Source organism: Sarcophilus harrisii, chromosome 3, assembly GCF_902635505.1.
Source record: "Sarcophilus harrisii chromosome 3, mSarHar1.11, whole genome shotgun sequence".
Lineage (NCBI taxonomy): Eukaryota > Metazoa > Chordata > Mammalia > Dasyuromorphia > Dasyuridae > Sarcophilus > Sarcophilus harrisii.
This window is the reverse complement of record NC_045428.1, coordinates 261,093,607-261,118,808: the sequence shown is the minus strand read 5'-3', so window position 1 is coordinate 261,118,808 and position 25,202 is coordinate 261,093,607. Positions and strand designations below refer to the sequence as shown.

At 32.6% G+C, this 25,202-nt stretch overlaps 1 protein-coding gene across 12 annotated transcripts in view; it reads right to left on the bottom strand.

Moving 5' to 3' along the window:
* DMD (dystrophin) overlaps positions 1–25,202 on the bottom strand; it is a 2,285,006-nt gene that overhangs the window by 217,874 nt on the left and 2,041,930 nt on the right. For all 12 annotated transcript variants that reach the window (XM_031963631.1, XM_031963630.1, XM_031963635.1 and 9 more), the window contains one exon: positions 9,721–9,781. In XM_031963631.1, coding sequence (XP_031819491.1) covers positions 9,721–9,781 — 61 coding nt within the window. The remainder of the gene's footprint in view (positions 1–9,720; positions 9,782–25,202) is intronic.

Genomic DNA, 25,202 nt, shown 5'->3' with positions numbered 1-25,202 from the left:
GTACCATAGCTTACTCAACTATTCCCCACTGATGGTCATCTATTCATTTTCCAATTTTTTGCTTCCACAAAAAGAGCTGCTACAAACATTTTTGCACATGTGGGTCCATTTCCCTCCTTTATGATTTCCTTGGGATACAGACACAGGAGGGACATTGCTAGGTCAAAGGTTATGCACAGTTTTATAGTTTTTTGAGCATAGCTCAAATTACTTTCCAGAATGGCTGGATCATTTCACAACTTCACCAACAATGCATTAGTGTTGTTCCCCACATTCCCTTTATTATTATCTTTTCCTGTCATTTTAGCCAATCTGAAAGATGTGAGGTAGTACTTAGAATTGTTTAATTTTGCATTTCTCTAATCAAGTGAGTTAGAGCGTTTTTTTCATATAACTATTGATAGCTTTAATTTTATCATCTGAAAATGGTTGTTTATATCCTTTGACCATTTATCAATTGGGGAATGACTTATATTCTTATAAATTTGACACAGTTCTTTATAGATGTTAGAAATGAGACCTTTATCAGAAATTCTGGCTATAAAATTTTTTTCCCAGTTTTGTACTTCCTTTTTAATGTTGTTTCTGTTGGTTTTGTTTGTTCAAAAACTTTTTAATTTAATGCAATAAAAATTGTCCATTTTGCTTTTCATAATGTTCTCTAGGTTTTCTTTGGTTATAAATCCCTCCCTTCTTCAAAGATATTATAGGCAAATTATCCCTGCTCTCCTAATTTGTTTATGGTATCATCCTTTATGCCCAAATCATGTACCCATTTTGAATTTATTTTGGCATGCGGTTTGAGATGTAGGTCTATACTAAATTTCTGACTTTATTTTCCAGTTTTCCTAGCTATTTTTGTCAACTGGTGGGTGCTTATTCCAGAAGCTGGAGTATGGGGGTTTATCAAATACTACATTACTATAGGCCTTGATTATTGTGTCATGTGTATCTATTTATTCCACTGTTCCACCACTCTATTTCTTAGTCACAACCAAATGGTTTTGATGACTGTTGCTTTATAATATAATTTTAGGTTTGGTACTGCTCACCATCCTTAGTATTTTTTTTTTTCAATTATTCCCTTGATATTCTTGACCTTTTATTCTTCCAGATGAATTTTGTTATTATTTTTTCAGTTCTAAAAAACAATTTTTTGACAGGCTGATTGGTATGACACTGAACATGTACATTAATTTAGGCAGAATTGTCATTTTTATTAGATGAACTCAATGCACCTATGAACAACTGATAATTTTTCCAGTTGTTTAGATTTGACTTAGACACTTTAGACACACATTTTATTTTATCTATAGTTATTTTAAATGAAATTTTTCTTTCTATTTCTTGCTTATGGGATTTGTCAGTAATAAATAGAAATTCTGATGATTTCTATGGGTTTATTTTATATCCTGCAACTTTGCTAAAGATGTTAATTGTTCCCAGAAGGTTTTTGGATGATTTTCTACAATTCTCTAAGTGTATCATATCATCTGCAAAGTGTGATAATTTTATTTCCTCATTATATACTCTAATTCCTTTAATTTTTTTCTCTTTTATTGCTAAAACCAACATTTCTAGTACAATGTTGAATAATAGTGATGATAATGGACATCCTTGTTTCACCCCTGATCTTATTGGGAATGCATCCAGCTTCTCTCCATTACAAATAATGCTTGCCATTGGTTTTAAATAGATACTGCTTATTATTTTAAGGAAAGCTCCCTTTATCTCTATGCTCTCGAGTGTTTTTAAATAGGAAAGAGTAATGTTTATTGATTTATTGATGACTTGATCTAAAGAGCTTTAAGGTTGGATACAAATACTTAAAATGTAGAGGCAATTAAAGTAATAACTTACATTTAATATAGTATTTATAGCTATAAATTGCATTTATATGCATTAGGAAGGAAGAAAATAGCATCTATTAAATACTACTATGTACCAGGCACTGTATTACCTATTTAATAAATATTGTTTCATTTGCTTCCTTTGGCAACTTTGGAAGGCAGGTACTGTTATATCATTTGATATTTGCAATAATATGAGGGATATAGTACCATTTTTCCTTTATTTTATAGATCAGAATCACAGAATCTCATAATTGGAAGACACTGAACCATCTATGTGGTAGAGTGGATAGAATTGTTGGACTTAAGAGTAAAGAAGAGTTTGAAGACATTTAAGTAATTTGTATGACTCTGGATAAGTCACTTAACCTTAGGAAAAAGGGATTAATTAATAGCAACTATCTCATAGTATTGTGAATATCAAATGAGATTATAGATAGAAAGTACTATGCAAATCTTAAGGTGTTGAGCCAATCCCCCCTTTCTTGTCATTAGAACTGGAAATTGAGTTAAAAAAAAAAAAGAGCCCAGAAAAAACCTTGAAGTTCTGACCACTTTATATATCATTGTGTCATAAGCTCTAAGTGTATTATCTTGATCCTTGCTAGGATAATTCCCCCTCCTTTTGAGTATTGTCCCTTGCCTTGCTGTCTCCTGTCCTTGACCTTGTTATCTTGACTCCTGTCCTATCAGGATTAATTTATGATTCTTTCCTGGAATTATAGCTTCTTCATCCTCCCAGTGTCCTCACCCCATTATCTGCCTTTGTTTCTTCTATAAGATTATATACTCAGGTTACAAATTCTGCTTGTAAATCTTAGTTAGCTAAAATCCTATATAAGTTCCTTGCCTTGATTTATCTGTGCCAAATGCTTTGGACAAGAGTCTCATATAGTAAGCTAGCTTAAATTCCACAATTAAAGATTAAAAAACAATCTCTGCTTGCCTCATTTTCTCTGGTATCGCAAAGGTGCTACACATATACCAGTTGTTATCATTAGAATATATAAGAGGCTATCTAGACCAAAGCAAAACCAATTTTTTTTTTTTTGACAGATCTAATTAATTTATTCAGTTTAGGGGATGTCTAATAAGGAAATTTTACTAATGGAGTTTTGAACTTGCTTATATTCTTATAATCAATTTATAATCTAAACCAGGGGTAGGAAACATCTGACCCACAGGCTGTGTAAGACACATGAAATGATTTGTTAAGGCAACAATAAGTTGAAACCCACTGCTTTAGTTTTATAACTTGATAATTAATAACTTGATAGCCTGTGAATGATTATAAGTAAATTATAATACTATTATGTAATTTATTTATATTTATATTTTCATATATTATTTAAATATATAATTATAAATGTATTTAATATAAATAAATAAATTATGAATATCCAAATGACCTTTGGCAGAAAAAAGGTTCCTCATCCCGATCTAAACTATTATACATCAGAGCCTTCTGGATTTGAATGTAGGTCTTCCTGGTTTTGAATTTCAACCCCACTTCTCATTCTCACTCATATCTGCATGATAGATAATAACAGCTGATGATTATGGATAGTTTCAAAATTTCATTGTTTTGATTCACTTATCTCAGTTGTGTTTGATTCTTTGTGACTCCATTTCTCCAACTTGTTTTACAGGTAAGGAAACTGAAGTAGATCTTTACTGAGAGGTTAAGGGACTTGGCCATGGCCATATAAACATATAAAGTGTCTGAGAGCAGATTTGAACTTGGGAAGATGAGTCTTCCCTACTCCTGGCCCAGTATTGTGCACTATGGCGCCATCTGGCTGTCCTAGTGTGTTACACATATTATCTTGTTTGATTTCCAAGCAATCCTGGTAGGTATGAAAATCTAAATAGAAATGGGTAGAATCAGAGCATGAATGAATTCAGATCTTCCAGTGCTAACTCCAATGCTCCATGTTGCTTTCTCTTACATGGAGCATGGAGCAGTGAAGCAAATTTTATTGGGCATAAGAGATAAGGAAAGAAAAATACTTTTCAGGCTACCTATTATTTATTTTTTATTTTGGCTGTGAAGTATAAGGCTAAACATCTATGGACAAAGAGTAGTCAAATGAAGCACACACAAAGATGCCTTAAAAGTAAGCATGAAGCAATTCATTGATATTGATAAAGGCAGAGTAGCACTGTCTTTCACTGATTGTATGCTCCCTAAATATATCTCTACAGAGTAATGGGAGATTTATCTTTACCATCTTCTAAATCCTTTTACAAATCATTTGATGGAAATACAAAGATAAAGCTTTCGTTTGGCCCCTTCATATCCTTCAAATCCTTCATAGTGTACTGGTCCCCAACTAGCCTTTAGACATAACTGATAAATATGGTACTGGACCCAAGTCCTAAATTTGTTTGTTAATTCTCACTTCTATGAGAGATAATGAAAAGAAACTAAAATAGAATAGAACTTAAGGGAATATGAATGAATTCTATAGCATAAAATCATGAAAAATATGAGAGAATGAATTTGAACTTATTCATAAAACCTCCAAATTTTAAAACTTGAGAAGATACTTGAAGGATATAGTTTAAAAAGGAGGCACTTTTATATTTGTTTATACACATATAATACATATATGCATGTGTATATGTACATATATATGTTTGCCAGTATCATAAAAAAGATTTTGAAATAATCCACTTAAAATTACTTGAAAAGTGAAGGAATATGAAAAAATGCATGTTATTTTATGACTCATGATGATTACATAATATTGGGTAAAATGTAAAACACAACTAAATTTCAAACATACCCTGCATTGTCACCTCCCTGAAATTGGTTTGAATATTTCCTTGAACTTCTCTCCCAAAAGTATCTTGGATTGGAAGAGGAGGGAGACTAGAGAAGCATTTTATAAGAAGGCCAAAGGAAGAAGAATATACATGAGGACTTAAGATACTTTTGTCTTTGATTAACACTTGATTTTAAGCTCAAGATCAAAACGATAACTGTATAGTACTTTAAAGTTCACAGAGTGTTTTATATACACTTGAGCCTAGTTAACACTATATGGCAGATAGGTGACCAGTTTATGTTTCAATTGTTTGGTAGTATGTATATGTATTCGCACAAACTTACTGAAAAAAAATGCAAATATTAGGCAAAAAAGCTCTTCCTTGCTCAGAAAACAGTTAAATCTTTGGAATTTATTGACCTGAAACACAATGTTAAGCAAGAGGTAGAAAGTAGTTTAAGAAGACACTAGATAAATTCATAGATGATAAATTTTAGATAGACTATCAAATTCATTATCATCACAGTACCTTCATAATCTTTAAGAATAATACAATGAAACAAAAGACCTTTTTTTTCTCATGGCATGTTCCTTTGTGCCACTGCATGAGACAGAATGTTAATCACATGTTAACCAATGTGGTGGTTCTTCTCTTCTTACAACAGATATTTAAGGACATACTTCATGGACACTTGGAATTTCTACTTCTTATGTTAGTCCAGCATAAAATCAAATAATTTCCTAACTCATTAAGAAAACAAGAAAGACAACTTTTGGCTCAGTTTGGTTTCTCCATATGGGAGCATGCTACAATAAAAAAAGGTGAAAGAAATCCTAACAGAATGCAGCATCTGGTTAAAGGCCATTATATTGAAATTTTCATGAGGTTGTCAGTAGTCTAAGAAACTTCAAAATGGCAGCAAATGGAAAAAAATGTACTTAGAACAGGTTGAACATTGTTGATGATTATATTTTCAGGGGCAATGAAAACTGCAATGAAATAACGTAAAAGAGATTCTGGCAGAAATAAGAAAGCCTCAAGGGAGAAGAAATATGAAAAATGTAACAATGATCTATGTTATAGACTAATAAAGAAGACAAACATGAGGTTTAAAGTATCAAAATCAAGGTTTTTAGTGTTACATGTGAAGCTGATGCTGGGGTTGCAGACAAAACAATGTCTGATTTATTGTCTGGGGAGAAAGATGCTAGTAATGAGTTAAAAATTCAGGGATGAGCACAAAATTGATCACATATACATCCAGGAAGTAGTGTACTGTTAGGGAATGAGGCATTTATGATCCAGATGATTCTCTAATAGTTACAATAAGTAGGCAGATTATAACACCATTAAGAAAATGGCTAAAGATGTCTGATTTTGCAATTGGCCCTTTGTGATAACTTTTATGTGGAAGTTAGGGTAAGTAAAAGACATGAAGAAAAGTGAAGAGAGAGGCCAAAGTAATAAATTAGTATGTTTTCTTTCTGTTTTTTTTTTTAACAGAAAAAGGAATATAATTCTTTACATGTTGTATAACTACATGGTTTCCATTGAATCAAGGTTCATAATCTTTTAAGACTAATATAATGGAACAAAAGACCTATGGCCTCTCATGGCCAAGGGTCAACAAACTACTGCCATTGGGCCTGTTGAACAAAGAATACTTTTAACCTTTTAAAATAAAGTTCTATTACATTTAAAAAAGATAAAAAGCCATTCTTAGCTCCAGGACTGGGAAAAGAAAAACAGGCAGAGGGCTCCCTTGGGCCATATGTTTGCCTATTTAGTTACCCCATATTAATTGATCACACATCTATACAATTGCATATACACACAAGTTATAAGTCATGAACAATAATAATAACTGACATCTACATAGCATTTTAGAATTTACAGACATCTCAGAATAGCCTTGAGCAATTGGTAGGTGTGGTGAGAGCAATCAATGTACCAGGATCTCTGCCATTGGCTCAACTAGATTTTTGAGTTTGTATTTTTTTTCTAAAAGTCAGGGAAGCTGTCTTTGACTTGTGATGGATTCAGAGTGCTAGTGTTCCACACACACATACACACATACACACATACACACACACACTAACCAAATGTATTTTCATATGGAGCTGCGGATTATGCCTACTTGGACCAATGTTGTACCCTTGCTGACTATCTTTTCCATGTTATTGTTAAGTAAATTTCTTTTTTGTTAATTTTTGGAATAGTCTATGTGTGGCACATTTTCTTTCCATCTTAAACCACCAGACCAGCTTGAATAAGACCCTAACTATAATAGGAGGACAAATATTATTATTTTCATTTTATAGCTGAGAAGATTGAAGTATGATTTTTCTCAAGGTCACAATAAGTGGAGCTCAGATTTGACACTTGTATTCATGCCATATATCTTATATGACACAAGTGAAAAAAAAAAGACACAATTCCTAAATCCAAGGACTTTACCCTTTCCCAAATAAAATAAGTTAAAAAAGAAAAGAAAAGCCTTTCTATATGGCTATATTCATCTATTTATTTATTTTCTTTTTTTAAAAAAAATCCACATTTCAACTTTTTACTATTAAGCTACTTAGAATATGTACCCTGGGCTTCAGAAAGAGAGAGGTATATGGAGAATATAAAATATTTGGTTCAATTTCCATCTTACACACTGGGATAGTAGGCAAATCACAACCTCTCTGATCTTAGTTTCCATATTCCATATTGAATCTGATGGCTTTTTTTCAGTTCAAAATCTATGATACTCTTATCTATCAGGCAAATATGAGAGAAATGGAAGTATTCACTTGGAAAAAGTAGATTTGTGGAATAAAGATCAATCATGTACATTGTTTTCTCTCTATTATAACTGAAGATTGATTAAGGGAACCAAATTTTTTGTTAAAATGTGAATTATTTGCTCCTTTAAAGTTGTAATGCTTCTCCAGTTTTTTTTTTCATTTGCTTCCTATAACTGAGTGTCAAGAGAGAAATGACACATAGACCTCAGCAATGAATAACTAAAAAGATATTGAGGGTCATCAGAAATCATTGACCTTCATTGGCCTCAAATATATGGCAATGTGAAAACACAGTCATAGAGATTTCTGATAAATAAGTGTCTTTGGATGATTCTAGAACAAATTACCTGAGAAAAAGAAGAATAAATTCTTATTTTGGCTCAGATAGAAAAGAAATTAAATTATATAAAAGATATTATTTTCTTAATTCCAATTTCCTGGTCTTTAAATTCAGATCCATTCAATTACCAGATCTCCATAAGACTTAGAGAGCACATGGGAAAAGTCTTTAGTTGTTCTAATAGGCATGAAATTTTTAACTATTCTATAGGAATTACCATGCATGTGGACATGAAAACCCAAAAGGAAAATATAAAAGGAAATTTTTGGACGCAAACCAGTTTCCTGGTTTAATATTTGGTTTGCAAATTTTTCAAAGAATTGCTGAAATTAGAAGAGAAATATGCAATGAAGTCATAATAACTCATATTTTAATAATAGTATTTGTAAATTTATAAAGCATTTTCTTTACAATTCATCTGGCAAAGTAGGTTATTGTGCCTAAAGACAAACAAACTGAGGCCTTGAGGATTACATGGCTTAAATAAAGTAAGATAGAATAGATATTAAATCCCAAACCTTCTGACTACAAGAACAATGCCCTTTTTACAACATTTCTCCTGGTAAATCCTAATTAGACAACTGGCAGGTGAAAAGAAACCTATATACTTGAAGTATAGAAGAACTGGAGTTTTTCTTGAGACAACTCAGTTTTGAGGATGAGATAAAACTTCAAAAATAAAAATTTTGGATTACTGATAAGTTAAAAAGAAATTGCTGAAAAGTTAAAAAAAAAAAAAAAAAAAGAAGGTAAAACCAGCCTGGATGAAAGCTATCAGTCTGAGCAAACAGGAAAATTTAAAATATTTTAGTCAGCCTTTGTGTAAAGACTTCAAGTGCTTTTAAGCACTTGACTAAGACTCTTTTTTCCCTTTTCATGATCAGGTTTCCTAACCTTTACTGTGTTGAGAACTCTTTGGCAATCCAGTAAAGATTAAGAACCTCTTCAAAGAATAATGTTTTTACATGGATAAACTAAATTAAAATATACAGGATTACAAAGGAAGCCAATTATATTGAAACAAAGATGCAGTTCCCTGCTCCTCCCAACCATCCAAGTTCACAAACATCCAGAAATCCACTTGTTGAGTCCTTGGGGGCAAGGTCTAAATACTCTAGGTTAAGAATACTTGCCAACCATTGTTGTGAAGTAACATTGAAATTAAATCTTTACTCTTCTTAGTACATCAAAATTTGTATTCTAGTTGTCCTTCTGAATGATGTCTCTCTTCGTTGGTGCAAATGTTTCTGGGTAACAATAGTACTTTTGTACAATGCTTAACTAGTTAATGTCAGAGTTTGAGGATTATTCCATTTTAGGGCCCGAGAATTTGAATTTTTCCATTGGAATATGATATTAGGTGCTAGTGATTGGTTTTCTATGCAGAGAGGTCTTCTTATAAGTTATAGGATCATAGAATTATTAATTAAGGACTGAAAGGGCCATTTATTCCAATCCCTTCATTGTAGAGATTAAGAAAATAAGTCCCAGAGAAGTGAAATGATTTCTCCAAAATCATGTAGGCTATAAATAGTAGAGACAGGATTTGAATCTAGTTCTGGATATTCTCCTTTACAATATGAAAGGGAAAAACATTAAAGAATTAGTGTTATCCTTTCAAATATTCATTTCTCATACTAACCAAGTTGTCTGAAGTTATGCAGAGTTGTGTTGGAATAAAAGACTCTTTTGGCTTTATCACAAAGCAACATACACACTTCCTTCCCTCTCTTCCCTTCTCCCCCCCTCTCACTACACACACACTTCAAGGCTTCTCCCATAATGTATCAGCAAATTTACTGTGGTAATTTTAGCATGTAGTTTACTACCTTGTTACTTTCTCAGGAAGGCTAGAAATAGGAATGTTGCAGACCAAGCACGTCTGGCTCATGGGAACAAATGTATATTTGAATACACAGATTAGCCACAATAAATATTTCTTTTTCACTTTAGTCTTCAGACTTACTTGATGTAGTATGGCACTTTGTTTGGTGAGATTGCTCTCTCCCACGGACCCTGGACAGAAGCTGAGGAAGAAAAAGAAAAAGAAAAAAAGACTTGAGGTCAAGTTCAAAGCAAACCGGAAAGACAAACATTAATTTCTGGAATTACGATGTTAAACTGATACTGGTCTATTTGCTCAGTTATCTATGAAGGCATGAAGGATTAGCCTACTATTCTAAAATTTCTGCCCTATTCTAAGTGAAAGTGAACTCATTCCATAACAAAGAGAGAGATATAGAGAGAGACAGATAGAGAGACAGAGAGGCACACAGAGAGAGACAGAGAGAGAGAGAAGGAGGAAGGAGGAAGAAGGAAAGAAAACAAATGGAGGAAAGGAAAAAGAGAGGGAAGAAGGAATAAAAGAAAAGAAGGGTAAAAGTAAGGAAGAAAGGAAGAGATAGAGGGAGGAAGGAAAGAAAAGGAAGAAAGATACTTTCCACAGCCAAAATTACCAGATAGATAAGAAATGATAGAAGCAGATAACTTTTCTTATGTTATCATATTAGATAGTTATGATATTTTGTATGAATGAGTGTCTCAATTGTTTGTTTTCCTATTTGATTGACTAATCTTATTATCTCAATGGCAAAAATACAATTTTGTTTATATTTTTATTCTCTTTTGAGTGAAGGTAAAATGGAGCACCTTGATATGTTTATTTTTTTCTTATTTAAATAGAGTCCAATTTCATTTTTATTTCCTACATTATTAACTGTGGATGTTTTATTGGTTTTCCAAATAATCATATCAAAGAGGGCTTTCAAACACTAAAATAACAACAGAGCATAGCAGTTTCCCCAATCTAGATTCTTTCAGTATTAATGAAACTTTTTTATAATAAACATTTTCTATTAAAATTACTACAGGTAAAATTTAATTATACATAATGGGAATTCATTATCCAAGGCCTCCATTATATTCTAGTGAAGGCACTAATCTTAAAACTTTATTGTAATACTTATAGTTTATGGATATTTCAAAGATTTGAATATCTCTAAGGCACATATTTGTATACCATAGGATCTTTTTTTTTTCTTGACATGAAAATAATCTAGTTTGGAGGAATGGCATCATGCTTAATACAGTTTCAAAAATTGATGGAGCCTTCATGCAATGTGTCTTGGAATACAAATTGAAGCAGCAATAATGCTGTACCTAGTTATTTTATCTACATAAACATCTTCCCATATTTTTATCCTACAAATAATTAGAAATATAGCTTCTGTTAACCATTACTTACAAGAGATCTACTCTGAACTATGATATAAATAAATCTTACAACATAATTTAATCCACAGTATATTAAGATGTAAGACAATGGTTTTGAAAATATATCCTTGATATGTTATATGAGCAAACAGCTTCACATAAGTTATACTCCTTCACTGATACATAATCTGAGTAATACATTTTCAAAATCTTTGTTTTATATAGAGCAATGTGGTGATCCAATAACATAACCTTTAACAAGACGTTCTGCTTTATACACTGGCTATATGTCACTAAGATATATGGGAAAATCAATCTATATTTAACCAATATTTGTTTTTTCCATCTTGGAATGCACCCAAACTAGTTAATTGAATTAAAAATGGCATTTTAAAAAACTGTCCTCACTAGTTTCTTCCCTATTCTTTCATATCCCATTCTTGAAACAGATAGACTAGGTTAATTAGAGGAGTTGATATGACTTGGGTAAAAATGTAGCATTTGATTATTTGATTCTTTGGTAGATCAAAAAAGAAAGATTTTTCCTGCATTGCTGAATAACAACAAAAAGTGGCATTTCTATGGCACCTACTATGGGCCAAGGACTATGCTAATCACTATTACAAGCATAATCTCATTTGATCCAAACAATAATTCTGGAAGATAGATGTTGTTATACCCATTTTATAGTTGAGGAAATGAGGCAAACAGTAGTTAAGTTACTTGTTCAAGGTCACACACCTTATAAATAAATGTCTAAGGTCATATTTGGACTCAGGTCTTCTTAACACTGGGGCAGCTAGGTGACACAGAGGATAGAATGCCAGTCCTGGAGGTCAGGCAGATTCATCTTCTTGAATTAAAATCTGACCTTAGACAATTACTAGATGTGTGACACTGGGCAAGTCGCTCAATCCTATTTGCCAGAGTTTTCTCTTCTGTAAAATGAGTTGAGAAAGAAAATGATAAATCACTCCAGTATCTTTGCTAAGAAAACCCCAAATAGGGTCATGAAGAGTCAGGAATGACTAAAACGACTGAATAACAACTTTCTGACACCAAGCCCAGCACTTTATCCACTGTGCCATTCACTGTATAAGAGAGTAAAAATCCATTTATTTTAACACCATGATGAGTTACTGGTATATGAGCATCTACACTATTGGAATCAGAGTATTACTGAACTGAAAGAAATAGTATGGTCCAGGCCCATGAGTACTAAAATGAAGAAGAGAATATATGTTCTCTTTTGATCTTTTGAAAACTGTCCACACTTGCCTATTATCCTATCATAGAGTTTATTACCATGAATGCCATTTTTCCTTATCTAAAGAATCCTCTAGTATAGTTATAATTGGTAAGACCTTTCTTTTATTATTTTTGAGTCTCTCTCTGAGATTTCTATTTAAGTGTCATAATTGTAGGCCATAAATGAAGATCAGTGGTTTTCTGTTTGACCTATACAAAGTTAGTTCAAGCAAATGAGAGAGAGAGAGAGAAAGAAGAGAGAGAGAGAGAGAGAGAGAGAGAGAGAGAGAGAGAGAGAGAGAGAAAGAGAAACAGAGAGACAGAGACAGAGAAAGACACAGCGAGAGACAGAGAGAGGTTGAACTAAAGTGAATTGAAAGGAAGACTTAAGATTTGTATTTATAATGTGCTTGATACACAGATGCATTATGATAAAAGAAAAGAAGACCTTGCTTTTAATCTCTCTCCTTGTGACCAGCAGCAAGGCACTACAACTTTCTGAGCCTTAATTTCTCTCATTTGTAAAGTGAGGATAATAATAACAGGATCATAGATTTAAAACTAGAACAGATCTCATAGTTTGTCCAACAAAACTTTTTCATTTTATATATATAGATATATAGATATATATGTATATATGATTATAGACATGTTCACATATAGCAATGCACAAAACAAAGTATTACATACTATATATATATATATATATATATATATATATATATGTACATACATACACAAACACACACACATACTGCTTTGCAAACCTTAAAAGATATAGGTATATATGTGCCAACTATTATTCCTCAGAATTTTTATTCATTTAATCCTAACATAGGTACTATAGGTATTAATCATGGGCAAATTACTCTCTCCACCTACTTCACTCCTTTGTAAACTGAAAGGGTTATACTGTTTGATATCTAAAGGGTTTTGTCATTCATATGTGTTACTTTGCAATATTTTTTAAAAAGCTGATGTAGACCTAAATTTCTAAATACTGTGTTTAACCTATATATTTTTCTTAAGAAATTCCTTTCTAAAAGTTTAATTTTCAAGTTCAACTAAAAAATCCCAGAAATGTTTATGTAACAATTATTAATTATTGATTTTCATATCCAAAAGAACCATATGTTTTAATGTATAACAGACAAATGGGAAAAAGGCATTTTTCCCCTGAGATGTCTTTTCCTTTGCTTCATAGTTTTCAAGTTAATCCCAGCAAATATATTGCAGTCATAGTTTAAAATGCAGAATATTTTTTTGATCAGAATGTTCTTAATACATTAAAAATATCATTTCCCCCCAGACAAGTTGTTTCCTTTCACTAAAAGGAAGTGCTTTAGAAATTAAAGCACAATTGGATGATGGTTCTATGTGAGCAGATTTGGCACTCCTCAAGAGATTGTTGCAAGGTTCTTGATGGTAAATATTTTGATCTCTTGGATGATTTGGGTCTCAAATACATTTAAGTTGGTCAAATATGTGGACCCTCTTACAAGTGTGTCCTGAGAATCATCATCTCATTTTTGGCAGTATTCCCAATGTCAAGAACAGCTGTTTCTTATCTCAAGGTACCAGTGAAAGCTTGCTATCCTTTACAAAGCAAGTTTACGTAATAGACTCTCATATCTTTAGTGCCCGGTGTGTCCATTTTTAGTAGTCTATCAAAAGCAAATTTAGAGGAAATCAGTTTTTATATGACATGCTTTCCTCTGGCATTTCTTTATACAGATGTTTCCCTTACTTCTAAGTGTTATTCAAGTGTATCTTTGTGATTCACTCTCTAGGGGAAAAATCATCCATATCATGCTGCACCAGCTACCATGGGGGTATTGTCTACCGAATTTAAATAGCAAACTACATACAAATTTATTTATTCCAAAACAAATTTATAATTTTCTTTTTCATAACTGCTGTCCTAAGAACTTGAATGGTCACTGCTTTGCTTTCAAAGCTTTTCCTCCCTAGAGGTTGTAGTATTCAATATTGTTCCCAAAAAAGGCTTCTAAAATCCTAGATGTAGTCTATATTATTTTAGGAAAATTCTTATTTAAACCATTTTAATGCATAATGAACAGAATGTGCCAAAGTTTTGCAACCTGGAGTTAAGCCATATTTTAATCTACATGGGGGCCAAACCAGAAAATTAAAAGGAATGCTAATGTTATTTAAGCTAGGCCAGAATAGCACTCTCAGGAATTCATCCCCAAACATGTTGTTCATTAATCCTGCTGGATCTGGGGGTTGATTACCTGACAGGATCAATCAAAAAGTAGGGCAGTAAGTTAAAGAAATAAATATGGAGCTCACTTTGAGTACTGAGGAATTGAACTAAGGAAAAATACATTTCCATTTTATTCTATTACATTCAATAAGCACATGCTAAGCATTTGAAACAGGTTTTTGAACTTTTTTTGTTCATAACACAGCATTATTCTTTGCCATGAAGAATGGAGTATAGGAGAACTAGGAAAGTTTCCCATGTGATGTAATTGTAAACCTAAGTTCAAGATCTCAATAATTCTCAAGAGTCACACAATATTTCAAGTGTAAGTTCCACGTCATTACTGACCCACCTGGCTGAAACTTATCATCCTACAGCATATTCTGAAGAACCACTGATCTCCAATACCCAGAGGGAGGTAAAACTTAGGTAAAATATGGCTCCTGGCCTCATGAAGTGAATTGTCTTTGTAGAGCAATATGGCTTATGCACAAAAACCTATAGTACTAAATTACACATATGCTAAGACCATTCTATAAGGTCCAAGAGGGAAAAAACAAAAATAAAAACATAACTACCTGGGAATGGGGAGGAGGAAAAGGTCCTAAGAAAAAGAGCATTTTAGTTGTGCAAAAGGTATGTGTTAGAATTCAGCAGACAAAGAATGGGAAGTGGTTGGGAGTAGAGGGTTTCAGACTGGGGGAAGAATGAAGTCAAATGTAGTATGAATAAGAATGTATTGTGAACATACAAGGAATGATAAAGGAGGATTATCAGGGATAATCTTTTCTTCAAAATGCCATGTGTAGGAATGCAAAATTCACTAGTACTTAGAATTTTTAATGATATTTTATTGGGCTAAGTGCAGGAAATTCAAAATTCATCTAAATAAACTGATAAAAATTTGTTCTAAAGGTAACTTTAAAGAAATTGACCAAATCACTGTATAGTTAATTAAAATAAACTTACTGGGTTGATCTTAGATGTTATTTAAATTTGTGAAGATCAAAACATCATTTATTTGATTTTTTTTAAAAGCCTGAAACTCTAATTATATCCCTATGCACAGTATATGATCAATACCAGAGTGCTTAATAAAAATGAAGTGGAAGAATTCTGGAAAGCACAATTATCAGCATCTCATACATTTTAATTGGGAATCACATTATGTATTAAGAAGTAAACCCATATGAGGAAATTCAGGAATTGAATTATGGTATTAAAAGTTTGGTGAAACCCAGCAGTATTATTCTGAACCTGTTTTTAACCAATAAAGAAGAACTGGCTGCTAAAATAGAAACAATGAGTATCATAGATGAGTAATGTTTTCATCTTAGAATTAGTAATAGAAATGAAGAAAGTTGGTCAGTCTGAAAAACATGCTAAATTTCATGAGAATATATTTCAAAAGGTGCTGAGGAAAGCATGGTCCATTAATGGAAAATGACCCCCAAGGGATAAGAATCTAAAAAATGAAATTTTCAAGATATAAACAAAATTATTCCAACAACAAAGGGAAAAAAGGATAGCTGTTTAAAGAGACTTATGTGAATAAAATCATGAACTAATTTAAATATAAAAAGACATAGGAAGATAGAAGCAAGAACAGGTAATGGAGGAAGGTAAAAAAATGAAGGAGGAAGAAGAGAATATGTTCCTGAATGCTAAAGACTACAAGGAATTGAGAATGGACATGAATGCTAATATAAGGAGGTTGATCAATACTATACTATGTAACAGAAAGATCATAGAGATTGAGGTTGGAGAAAAAGTCACTGGATTTTGATATAAGGTCATTAATAATTTTTGAGAATACACTTTGCCCAAAGTGACATGGACTTTAGTCAGGGGTCTAAGTAAGGAATTGGTAAAGAAACTTCTAGTTTCTAGATGACATGAAATATCTGGTGGCAAAAGAAAAAAAAAATAGAAGTAGAGAAATGGGCTAAAGAAGAAATACGTTGTTTTGCTTTCTGAACCAGTTTTTTCTTGATTTTTAAAATGTATTTTAAAAAACTGATTGTGTCTTTATCATCTTTTTTTTCTTTTATTTTATGTGAATATCTTCTTATGTTTATTTTATGCCTTAGGAAGTTAAAGTGAAGAGCAAACTATAGTAATTAAAATTTTATGTTGTTTAATAAGACCTGGAGTTGAAATATACTGATAGGCAATGAGAAAGAACTAGAAAAAAATGAACATGTGTATTTCACTGAAATTGCTGTCTGTGAGGTTTCTATTTCCTCTTAGTGTAATGCATAAAGTGACTATTGCAAGAATAGGGCTTCTATAATTTAACTAAAAGGCCAAGTTACATTTGAACACTTTTCAAAACTATTAAATTGAAATAAGGACAGCATTTTTACATCTATTTCATATATCAAAAGAAAAGGTTGAATAAAAACTTTAAGACCACTTATTAAACTTTTTGAAGATGGGCAGATTATTCATAAAGATTTCAAAAGCATAGAAAATTGGGAAATGTTCCAGAGAAGGTCACATGAGTTATAAATGAGATCTTTGACATCTGCAATAGCTATGGAGATCTTTATGGCTAACTAGAATTCCTCACCACTAATACCCTATAAATATATATTCTGTCAGGCATACAAACACTTAACTCAAACTAAATCACATGATGAATAGAATGCCATGGAATATGGTAGTAGATTTCCAAGGCACCTTTTAGCATCCAATTAATATTTAATATCCGAAGCCAAGAGATCACACACCATTACTTGCATGATAACTGTATAAGAGAAAACATCTTATCTAATTCCAGCTTCTTCTTGTGTACCAGGGTACCTGGAGATAATGGACTCTCAACTGCCTTTGTAGGTTCTGCTATCCATCCTTGCTTCCTTTATTTTTCTCTCTTGAGAAAATCCCAGAATGGGGACTTTGGAAATGCCAAAGAACAGTCGCAGTGAGTCGATTCTGTGCTCAGACTGGGACAGCTTAGGCCCAGGAGTTTTGAGGATCTGAATGCGTTAAGATTTTAGAGAAGGTCCTAAAGATCCAGTGCTTAAAATTTCAAAAATGATAGTGGTGGTGGTGATGTGGTCTAACCTCAAGAAATGAGGGCCAATGCAAGACAGTTCAAAAATCCAGCAGACATGAAGAGAGACTGTGAAGGAAGATTACTTCCCAAAGTATAACAGAGGGAAAAGCCTGGCTGTGGCAGAAAGCACCAATTCATGAACTAAAAGCTGGAGAGATAAATAAATATAAGAAAAACTTATTTTATATTAAAAGTTATTACAAGTGTAGGACTTTTCAAGAAAGAGAGAGTCGACTTTAACACATATAAGAAGAAACTCAAAGGAAAAAATGTCCATAAAGACTACTTGGATAATTAGAGGAACTTAGTAAAAAGATAAAAGCTCTGTAGGAAAGATCTTGAGAAAATAATAAAACTTATTCAAGTAGATTCCCTGAAAGCTAGAATAGCCTAAATAGAAAAATACATGAGAAATAATGGAACAAAATTAAAGAATTGAAAAAAATTTTAAAAAATATGAAATCTGTTATCATAAACAACTGACCTGGAAAACAGATCAAGAAAAGATGATTCATGACTCACTTGGTTCCCTGAAAACCTTGATTAAAAAAATCTGGTCATTATATTTCAGAAAATCATAAGTCAAAACTATCTAAATCTAGTGGAGCTATATATTAAAAATAAAAAGCAATGATATCAAAGTAAATGTAGAAAGATTTTTGTAATCACCTCATAAAAGGAATCTCAGGAATAAAAGTCCTAGGAATGTTATAGATAAAATTCAAGGTTACTAAATATTTAAAAATATTTATAAATACAAAATATTTTAAAAAGAAAACAAACCATTGCAAACATTACCTTTCCCCTGAAAATAACAGTTCAAGAATCAAAGAACTACAGTTCCTACCCTTTGTTCCATGTTTTTATACTTTTTTTGTCATGGATTCCAATTGAAAAATTGCAAGTTCTACTCCCATGTTCCTCTTTTTTAATGTTTTTTATTCCTTTTACCTTCCTCAAATGTTCAAAATAGAACCAATACACCCCTATCCCAGAATTTCTCATCCCTCTCTCTCTCTCTCTCTCTCTCTCTCTCTCTCTCTCTCTCTCTCTCTCTCTCTCTCTTCTCTTTCCTCCCTCCCTCCCTCCCTCTATCATTATGAACAGACGCAGACACACACAAACACATAGATACACAGGCACACACACACACACACAACTTCCTCAATACCCTTTGAAGACATAAAGTTTCTTTAAGGACATTTATTTCTTTTTCTTCCTATTGGAAATATATAGTTCTTTCCTATTGCCCAAATACATTTACTTTTCTAGGTTTCTTAGACTTCTATGTTTGTATTTAAAACTTTCTTTCGGGGGTTCATTCTAGCAGGTCATTGTAGATTCTATCTTTCCTTTTGATATCTGGTTCTACTAAATTTGGGCAGTTTTCACTTATGATTTCTTGAAATTATCATATAAAAAGGGATAAAGGAAAGTTGAATACACAAACACACAGTGTTTGGTGCAAAATATATTAAACTCTTTTGGAGTTATAGAGGGACAATGATAATGAGGATAGTCAAAAGCAAAACTTACTTCCTGATTCTGAGGCAGAGACTGAAAGTGGAAAACAAACAAAAATTAATAACTAGAAACTAAGATGCTGTCTTAGCTTGCTCTTTTGAGAATTGGGGAGTAACTCTGTGTGATGTGGAATATAGGCATAATGGGATAAAAATGACGAGAGATTATTTCAGAGAATCCTGGTAATATGAACTGATGTAGAGTGAAGCAACTAGAACCAGAATAACAATTTATAGAAGGATACCAATATTGGTTTTGGTTTTTTTTTAGGTCAAATATGGACAATTATTTTAAACATATTTCTTTATTTATCATATTGTGCAAGAAAAATCAGACCAAAAGAAAAAAAAAACAAAAAGAATAAAAGAAAGAACAAAAAAAGTGAAAATACTATTCTTTGATTCACATTCAATCTCCATAGTTTTCTTTCTGGATACAGATGGCACTTTTCAATGCATAGCAATATCATAAAGAAAGTTAATTTTAAAAGATTTAATAACTCTGGACATTTCTATGATAATCAACCAAGTCTTCAGAGAACTCATGATAAAGCATAGTACTTATTTCCTAATAGAGAGATAGTGGACATAAAATTCAGAATTATGTGTTTTTTGACAAAGCTACTCTATAGATATAATGTGGATTCGTTTTGCTTGTTACAAATTTTTTTTCCTTCCCTTTGAAGGGAAATTTGGAAATGGAGATTAACAATAGTTATGACAAAAAAGGGCCATTGTGACATATTTTAAAATATGAGAAATAAAGTTCAGAAAGAAGAGAAGGCAGTTTTAAAAGTAAAATGGAATTTATTATATTCTTTTTAAAGAAGGAAATAGTATAAAATGAAGACTCACATTTTCATACAGATCTTTTTGTGTTCTACTGTTTATTAAAGTACTCTTTTTATATTTTAGTTCAGAATTTTGTTTTTGTATTTAAGTTCAGAATTTTAAAAATGAATATTTTTAAGTAAAAAAAAATAAGGAAACATTTCCATATGCTGTAAAATCCTTTACTTGGATAGCATGCTTGACCATAGGCTCACATCCAGGTTAGACAAGGGAAGGCTTAGGCGGGAAGAATATCTTGAGTTTCATGTTTCTGCCTTAATGTCAATGCTTTCTGTCTGTTGATTATCTCCAATTTATCTCTATATGTCTTGTTTCACATAGTTGTTTGCATGTTGTATCTTCCATTAAATAAGACAAAAAAAAGAGGAGAAGATAGGGGAGAAAGGAGAGTAAGAAGCGGGGAGGGGGGGGGAGAAGCAGAGAAAGAGGAAGGAATGAGAGGGGAAGTGCAAAGGAAAGGGAGAAGGCTGAAAAGAGTCTTATCTTCTGGAACATACTTGGGAAAAGGGCTTACACAATTCTATTCAACCACTTCCATTTCTGATCCTTTATGTTTACAGTCTGATCAGGTATTCACTATACAATCTTTTATTACAGGCAATTCCCTCAGTGATCTCAGCTGACTTTTGTCTCTTGCCCAGTCCATTTATTTAACTCATAGACACACAAGACTATAAGCTTCCCAGAGATCCTTGTTGAATTTTAACTATTGTTACACACCTAACCATGCATGGTGTTCTTTATATATGGAGAGGGAAATAACAGACACAGCAAGCTACCCCAGAATCCTGTTACTCATATTGTTAGAGTAGTTTCAGTAAGGATGACTTCCACACACTGAATAATTTTACTATACTCATTATTAAGAAGAAAGTAAATGAAATTGCTGAGAATAGTTTGAGTAGACACAAAAGAATGATTCTTACACCAGACTGGAAATCAAGATTAATTTTCTCTATTGTAATATCTAGAATTATAGAAAAAAAATTAAGAAACATAATCTTTAAACATGCAATTTGTGTTACTTTGTGTAAAATAAAATACATTTTGTTCTCATCTTAAAGTACTCACCAAAAAATCTTTTGCAATTCCAAGTGGGTTCTACTATGAAAATGGAAAACATCCAAACGGAAAATAATGATTTTGCCCATAGGGATGCAGAACCACTATTTTTATTGTACAAAGCTTTGTTTTCTGGGACAAATGACAATGAATCATGCTGGGCCAAACTCACAAAAACCTTCATTTTCTGATCGGCATAAAATATAGTATTTAGAGTTAGAATTTCCCTCAAATGGCATATAATCTAAAAGCAGAGATATAAATGCTGCTAATCTCCCTGAACCTTTTTTTCTGGGGGTGGTGGTGGTAGTGGTTAAAGAGGTATATATTTGTCAAAGTAACATGAATTGCAAAAGCTCCACTCCCTTTATCTTTTTAGGACTAGCATCAGCCTGGGAGTGGGCTTCAGATGATGTGGATTATATATCATAATAATAATTAATTTAATAAGAATATGGAAAAGTAGGCACTCATAAAACAATTGCTTATTGGCTGGCTGAAGAAGAGAGAACTGATTTAAGGTGCATTCTGCAAATTATTTCCTTAATGACAAAGATAATGAGAGACTTAAGTGTGCCTGTAAGAAGCCAGCAATGTATTGCTCATTTCTTATACACTTGATATTCTCTGCCCCAAACCCCTTACTATTTACATTAGTCTGTGACAAAAACATGTTGCTAGAATCACCAGATCATTGGAATCTAAAATGATATGACAGAATATAACCCAGATTCCACCGTGATTTTTTTCATTAGATGGGACAACATAAGTTATTATCAGCACGTTTCAAATTCATCCCTTGATGGCAATGGTAATAAGGGCAGAAATATGCTGTTAAGCAAAATGTCAGTGATAATTACTGAAACAAAGTTTTTATTCTACTTTTCCTTTGCTAAGTATATGTAAGAGGTGAAGTTTTGGCACTTCTGAAGAATAAAATGACCTGTTTGGTCATATGAGTCGAAGAGAAACTACAAATGTTGAACTTCCTTTGGCTAGAAAGAGAAAGAATTAATGGGGGTTTGATTAAGGCAGTTAAGATTATAAAGCCTGTAAGTGAAACCTGATCAGTCTGTTCTTTTACTGTGTCTCATAATATGAGAACAAGAAGGTCACTTAATTAAATTAATGGTTTTAAAATTTAGAACAAATAGTAAAATAGAAATTCTTCTTTGGATGGTACCTAGGAAGCTGGTAAAAATGCAGTACTGTAAGAGAGGCCACAAGGTTAAGTGCTAGAACAGAATTTTAAAAGCACCATGTCATCACGAACATTATAAGCAATTGTACCTAAGCACCAAAAATAAGAGTATATTAATTAATTCAACAAATATTCACTGAGCATCTCCTCTGTGCAAGATATCATGTTAAAGCTTAAGATTCAGTGTGCATTCCCATTTTCTGCAATGTAAGGAAGAAACCTCCTTCTCCTACCATCAAATCTACCCAAAATCCTAATCTATCTAGTCATTTATATTCATTCATTCATTCAAATGGTTATGTCTATTATGCACAAAAGACAGAGTTGGCTGCTTCTGAAGAATCTTTTCAGAAGATGCTTTTGTCTGGAGCTAAGATACTAGATTTCTTTAAAGGACTCTATTTATCTCTAAAAGTACCTAAATAATAGAGATCAGCTTTTATGTTACCCTGCTAGAGGTATTGTACAGTGGTTTAGAGGTGGGCTCTAAAATGACATTCAAAGCAAATAGTTCACAAAAATATGAGAGTTAGAAGGGAGCTCAGCTCTCCCCAGTTTGGCTTTGTGATATAATAACTAACACACTCAATTAAAATAGTTGTTCTTACATAAAGGATAGAACTGGGATGGTTTGAAGCTGAGGTGATCAAAGCAGAGCTTTTGTCCTGGGTGATGTGAGAATGAGAACAGTTGGGTTACCAGCAAATTCTGGGGAAATGCTATGAAAAGCTGCTAAATAACATGAAAGTTGTGGTCCTGGGATCAGTATAAATAAGGGAATGTGGAGTAGTTAGGGAGAAGTTCCCTAGAAAAGATCAAGGAAGGACCTTACATAGGAAATTAACTATTAGCTTTTAAAGCATTAACTTCTTCTGTATTCTGACCTTATACTTTTGTCATATCATTACCTTCTCCCCCTTTTTTCAGCCATCCATTACTTCTGAATATCCAAATAGAAGAGGCCACAAAGTGGGATACACTTAGCGGGATACAAGAGGAATAACAAAATGAAAAAAAAAAGATTACTGTTTTGAGAGGATGGCTTAAAGTGTGTTTTCCTATCATATAGGTCTATAATGTATAGTGGAGATAAATTTGTTGATTTATTTGGGATTTATTTTAGGCTATTGTTCCACCATCCCAGTTTACTCATTGGAAACCCTTATAGTTACCCAAATCATTTCTCATAATTAACACCAAAAGCAGGAGACAGTGCTAAGATTTCTACTGACATAGACTTTTTTTTTTGAACTTTATCAGCTTTTATTGCATGGACTTGGGTTTGAGAAAATTTGCAAAGTAATGCTTGGGTAAAAATTTTTCTCTCCCCCCCCCCCACTTGCTAGTATTTTATTTTTTCCAATAACATGTAAAATAGTTTTCAGCATTCACTTTTTTTCTAACAAATAAATAAACATTTATTAAATGCTCATTATGTTTCATGCATTGTACTAGGTGCTAAGATTACAACTGTCAAAAATAAAAGAATCCATGCCCTCCAGAAATTCACATTTGAACTAGGGAACAATAGAGACACATACATGTATACATAATACATGGAATAAATATAATTCTGGGAAGGTATTTTTGATTTCCCATTCTCTTGCTTAATTGATTTGTTTCTCCAAGGTCTTGTTGGTGGAATAAAATCAACTCAGTCTAATCAGAAAAGAATATTATCATACTCTAGATTTCTATCAACCACCTATATACTTAGTTTCTCTTTCACTTCTGAAGAGATCATTGAAGGCAAGAATATTATATTTTTCTTTGTATACCTAACACCTAGTCAGCATTCACTTTTTTTTTATTATAATAACTTTTTATTGACAGAACCCATGCCAGGGTAGTTTTTTACAACATTATCCCTTGCACTCACTTCGTTCCAATTTTCCCCTCTCTCCCTCCACACCCTCCCCTAGATGGCAAGCAGTCCTATATATATGTTGAATATGTCCTAGATACAATATATGACATAGATTTTAATAGGTTAGAAAGGACCTAGAAATATTCTTAACTTGGGCCCACTAATGCCAGCATCCTCTTTGTTGATCTCCATAAGGGTGATATCCAATAAGAACTGTTGTCTCTGACATTAGATGTCTCCCTATGAGGATTTGGACTCTCTTCAGTACTTGTCTTACAAATAACTCAAACTACTGTTGATTTAGAGAGGTAAAAGCAGTATGTCTAAGTGAGAGATGGTATGACCCAATACACTTACTTTCTCCAGAACAATTTAGGAAATGCACCAGACCAAATTTTGATAGTGAATAATTTTTCAGGCCAAAGTAACTTAGATGATAGAGAGCTTTGTGAACACCATAGTATGGGCTGACCAGAAATACAAGATTGGCAGTAGCAGTGAGGAGCCTTTCAGTGTCAGGGACAGTAAGGAGTCTAAGACTGAGAACCAGAAAAGGAAATATTGAAGCAAAAATAGATCCCAGGGGATTCCTGAACTAGCATTGCAAAAATGGAAGAGATACTTATTCCAGCTAGATGTTGCCCTCAGAAATGAGAAATTAATACTTAAGTCCAAATTCAAGTAGGTTGGAAGGATGAGAAACAAACAAAAATGCACCTGACCATAAAGAATTAACAAGGAGAAATGGACACTCAAACACATAGAAGAGAAAAATAACCTAAAACTATTTATAAATAAATCCTCAAAGAAAAATGCAGTTTGACAACAAATGACAGTTTGACAACAAAAATTCCACAAAGAGCTAAAAAAAGAGTCAAAAAAAGATAATAAAATCCAAGTAAGAGCAGGAGAGGAAAAAATGGGAGAGTTATACAAGAAAGTTATATAAAGAGGACTAATAGCTTTTTAAAGGAAGTACAAAACACTACTGTAGAACATAATGCCTTAAAAATCAAAATTGAAAAATGGAAGCAAATGATTTCATGAGAGTTAAGAAATAATAAAACAGGGTCAAAAGATGGAAAAAATGTGAAAAAAATTACTTGGAAAATAGATTGAAGAGAGATCATTTAAGAATTACTGGACTACCAGAAAGTCAAGAACAACAAAAGAGCTTGGACATCATAGTCCAAA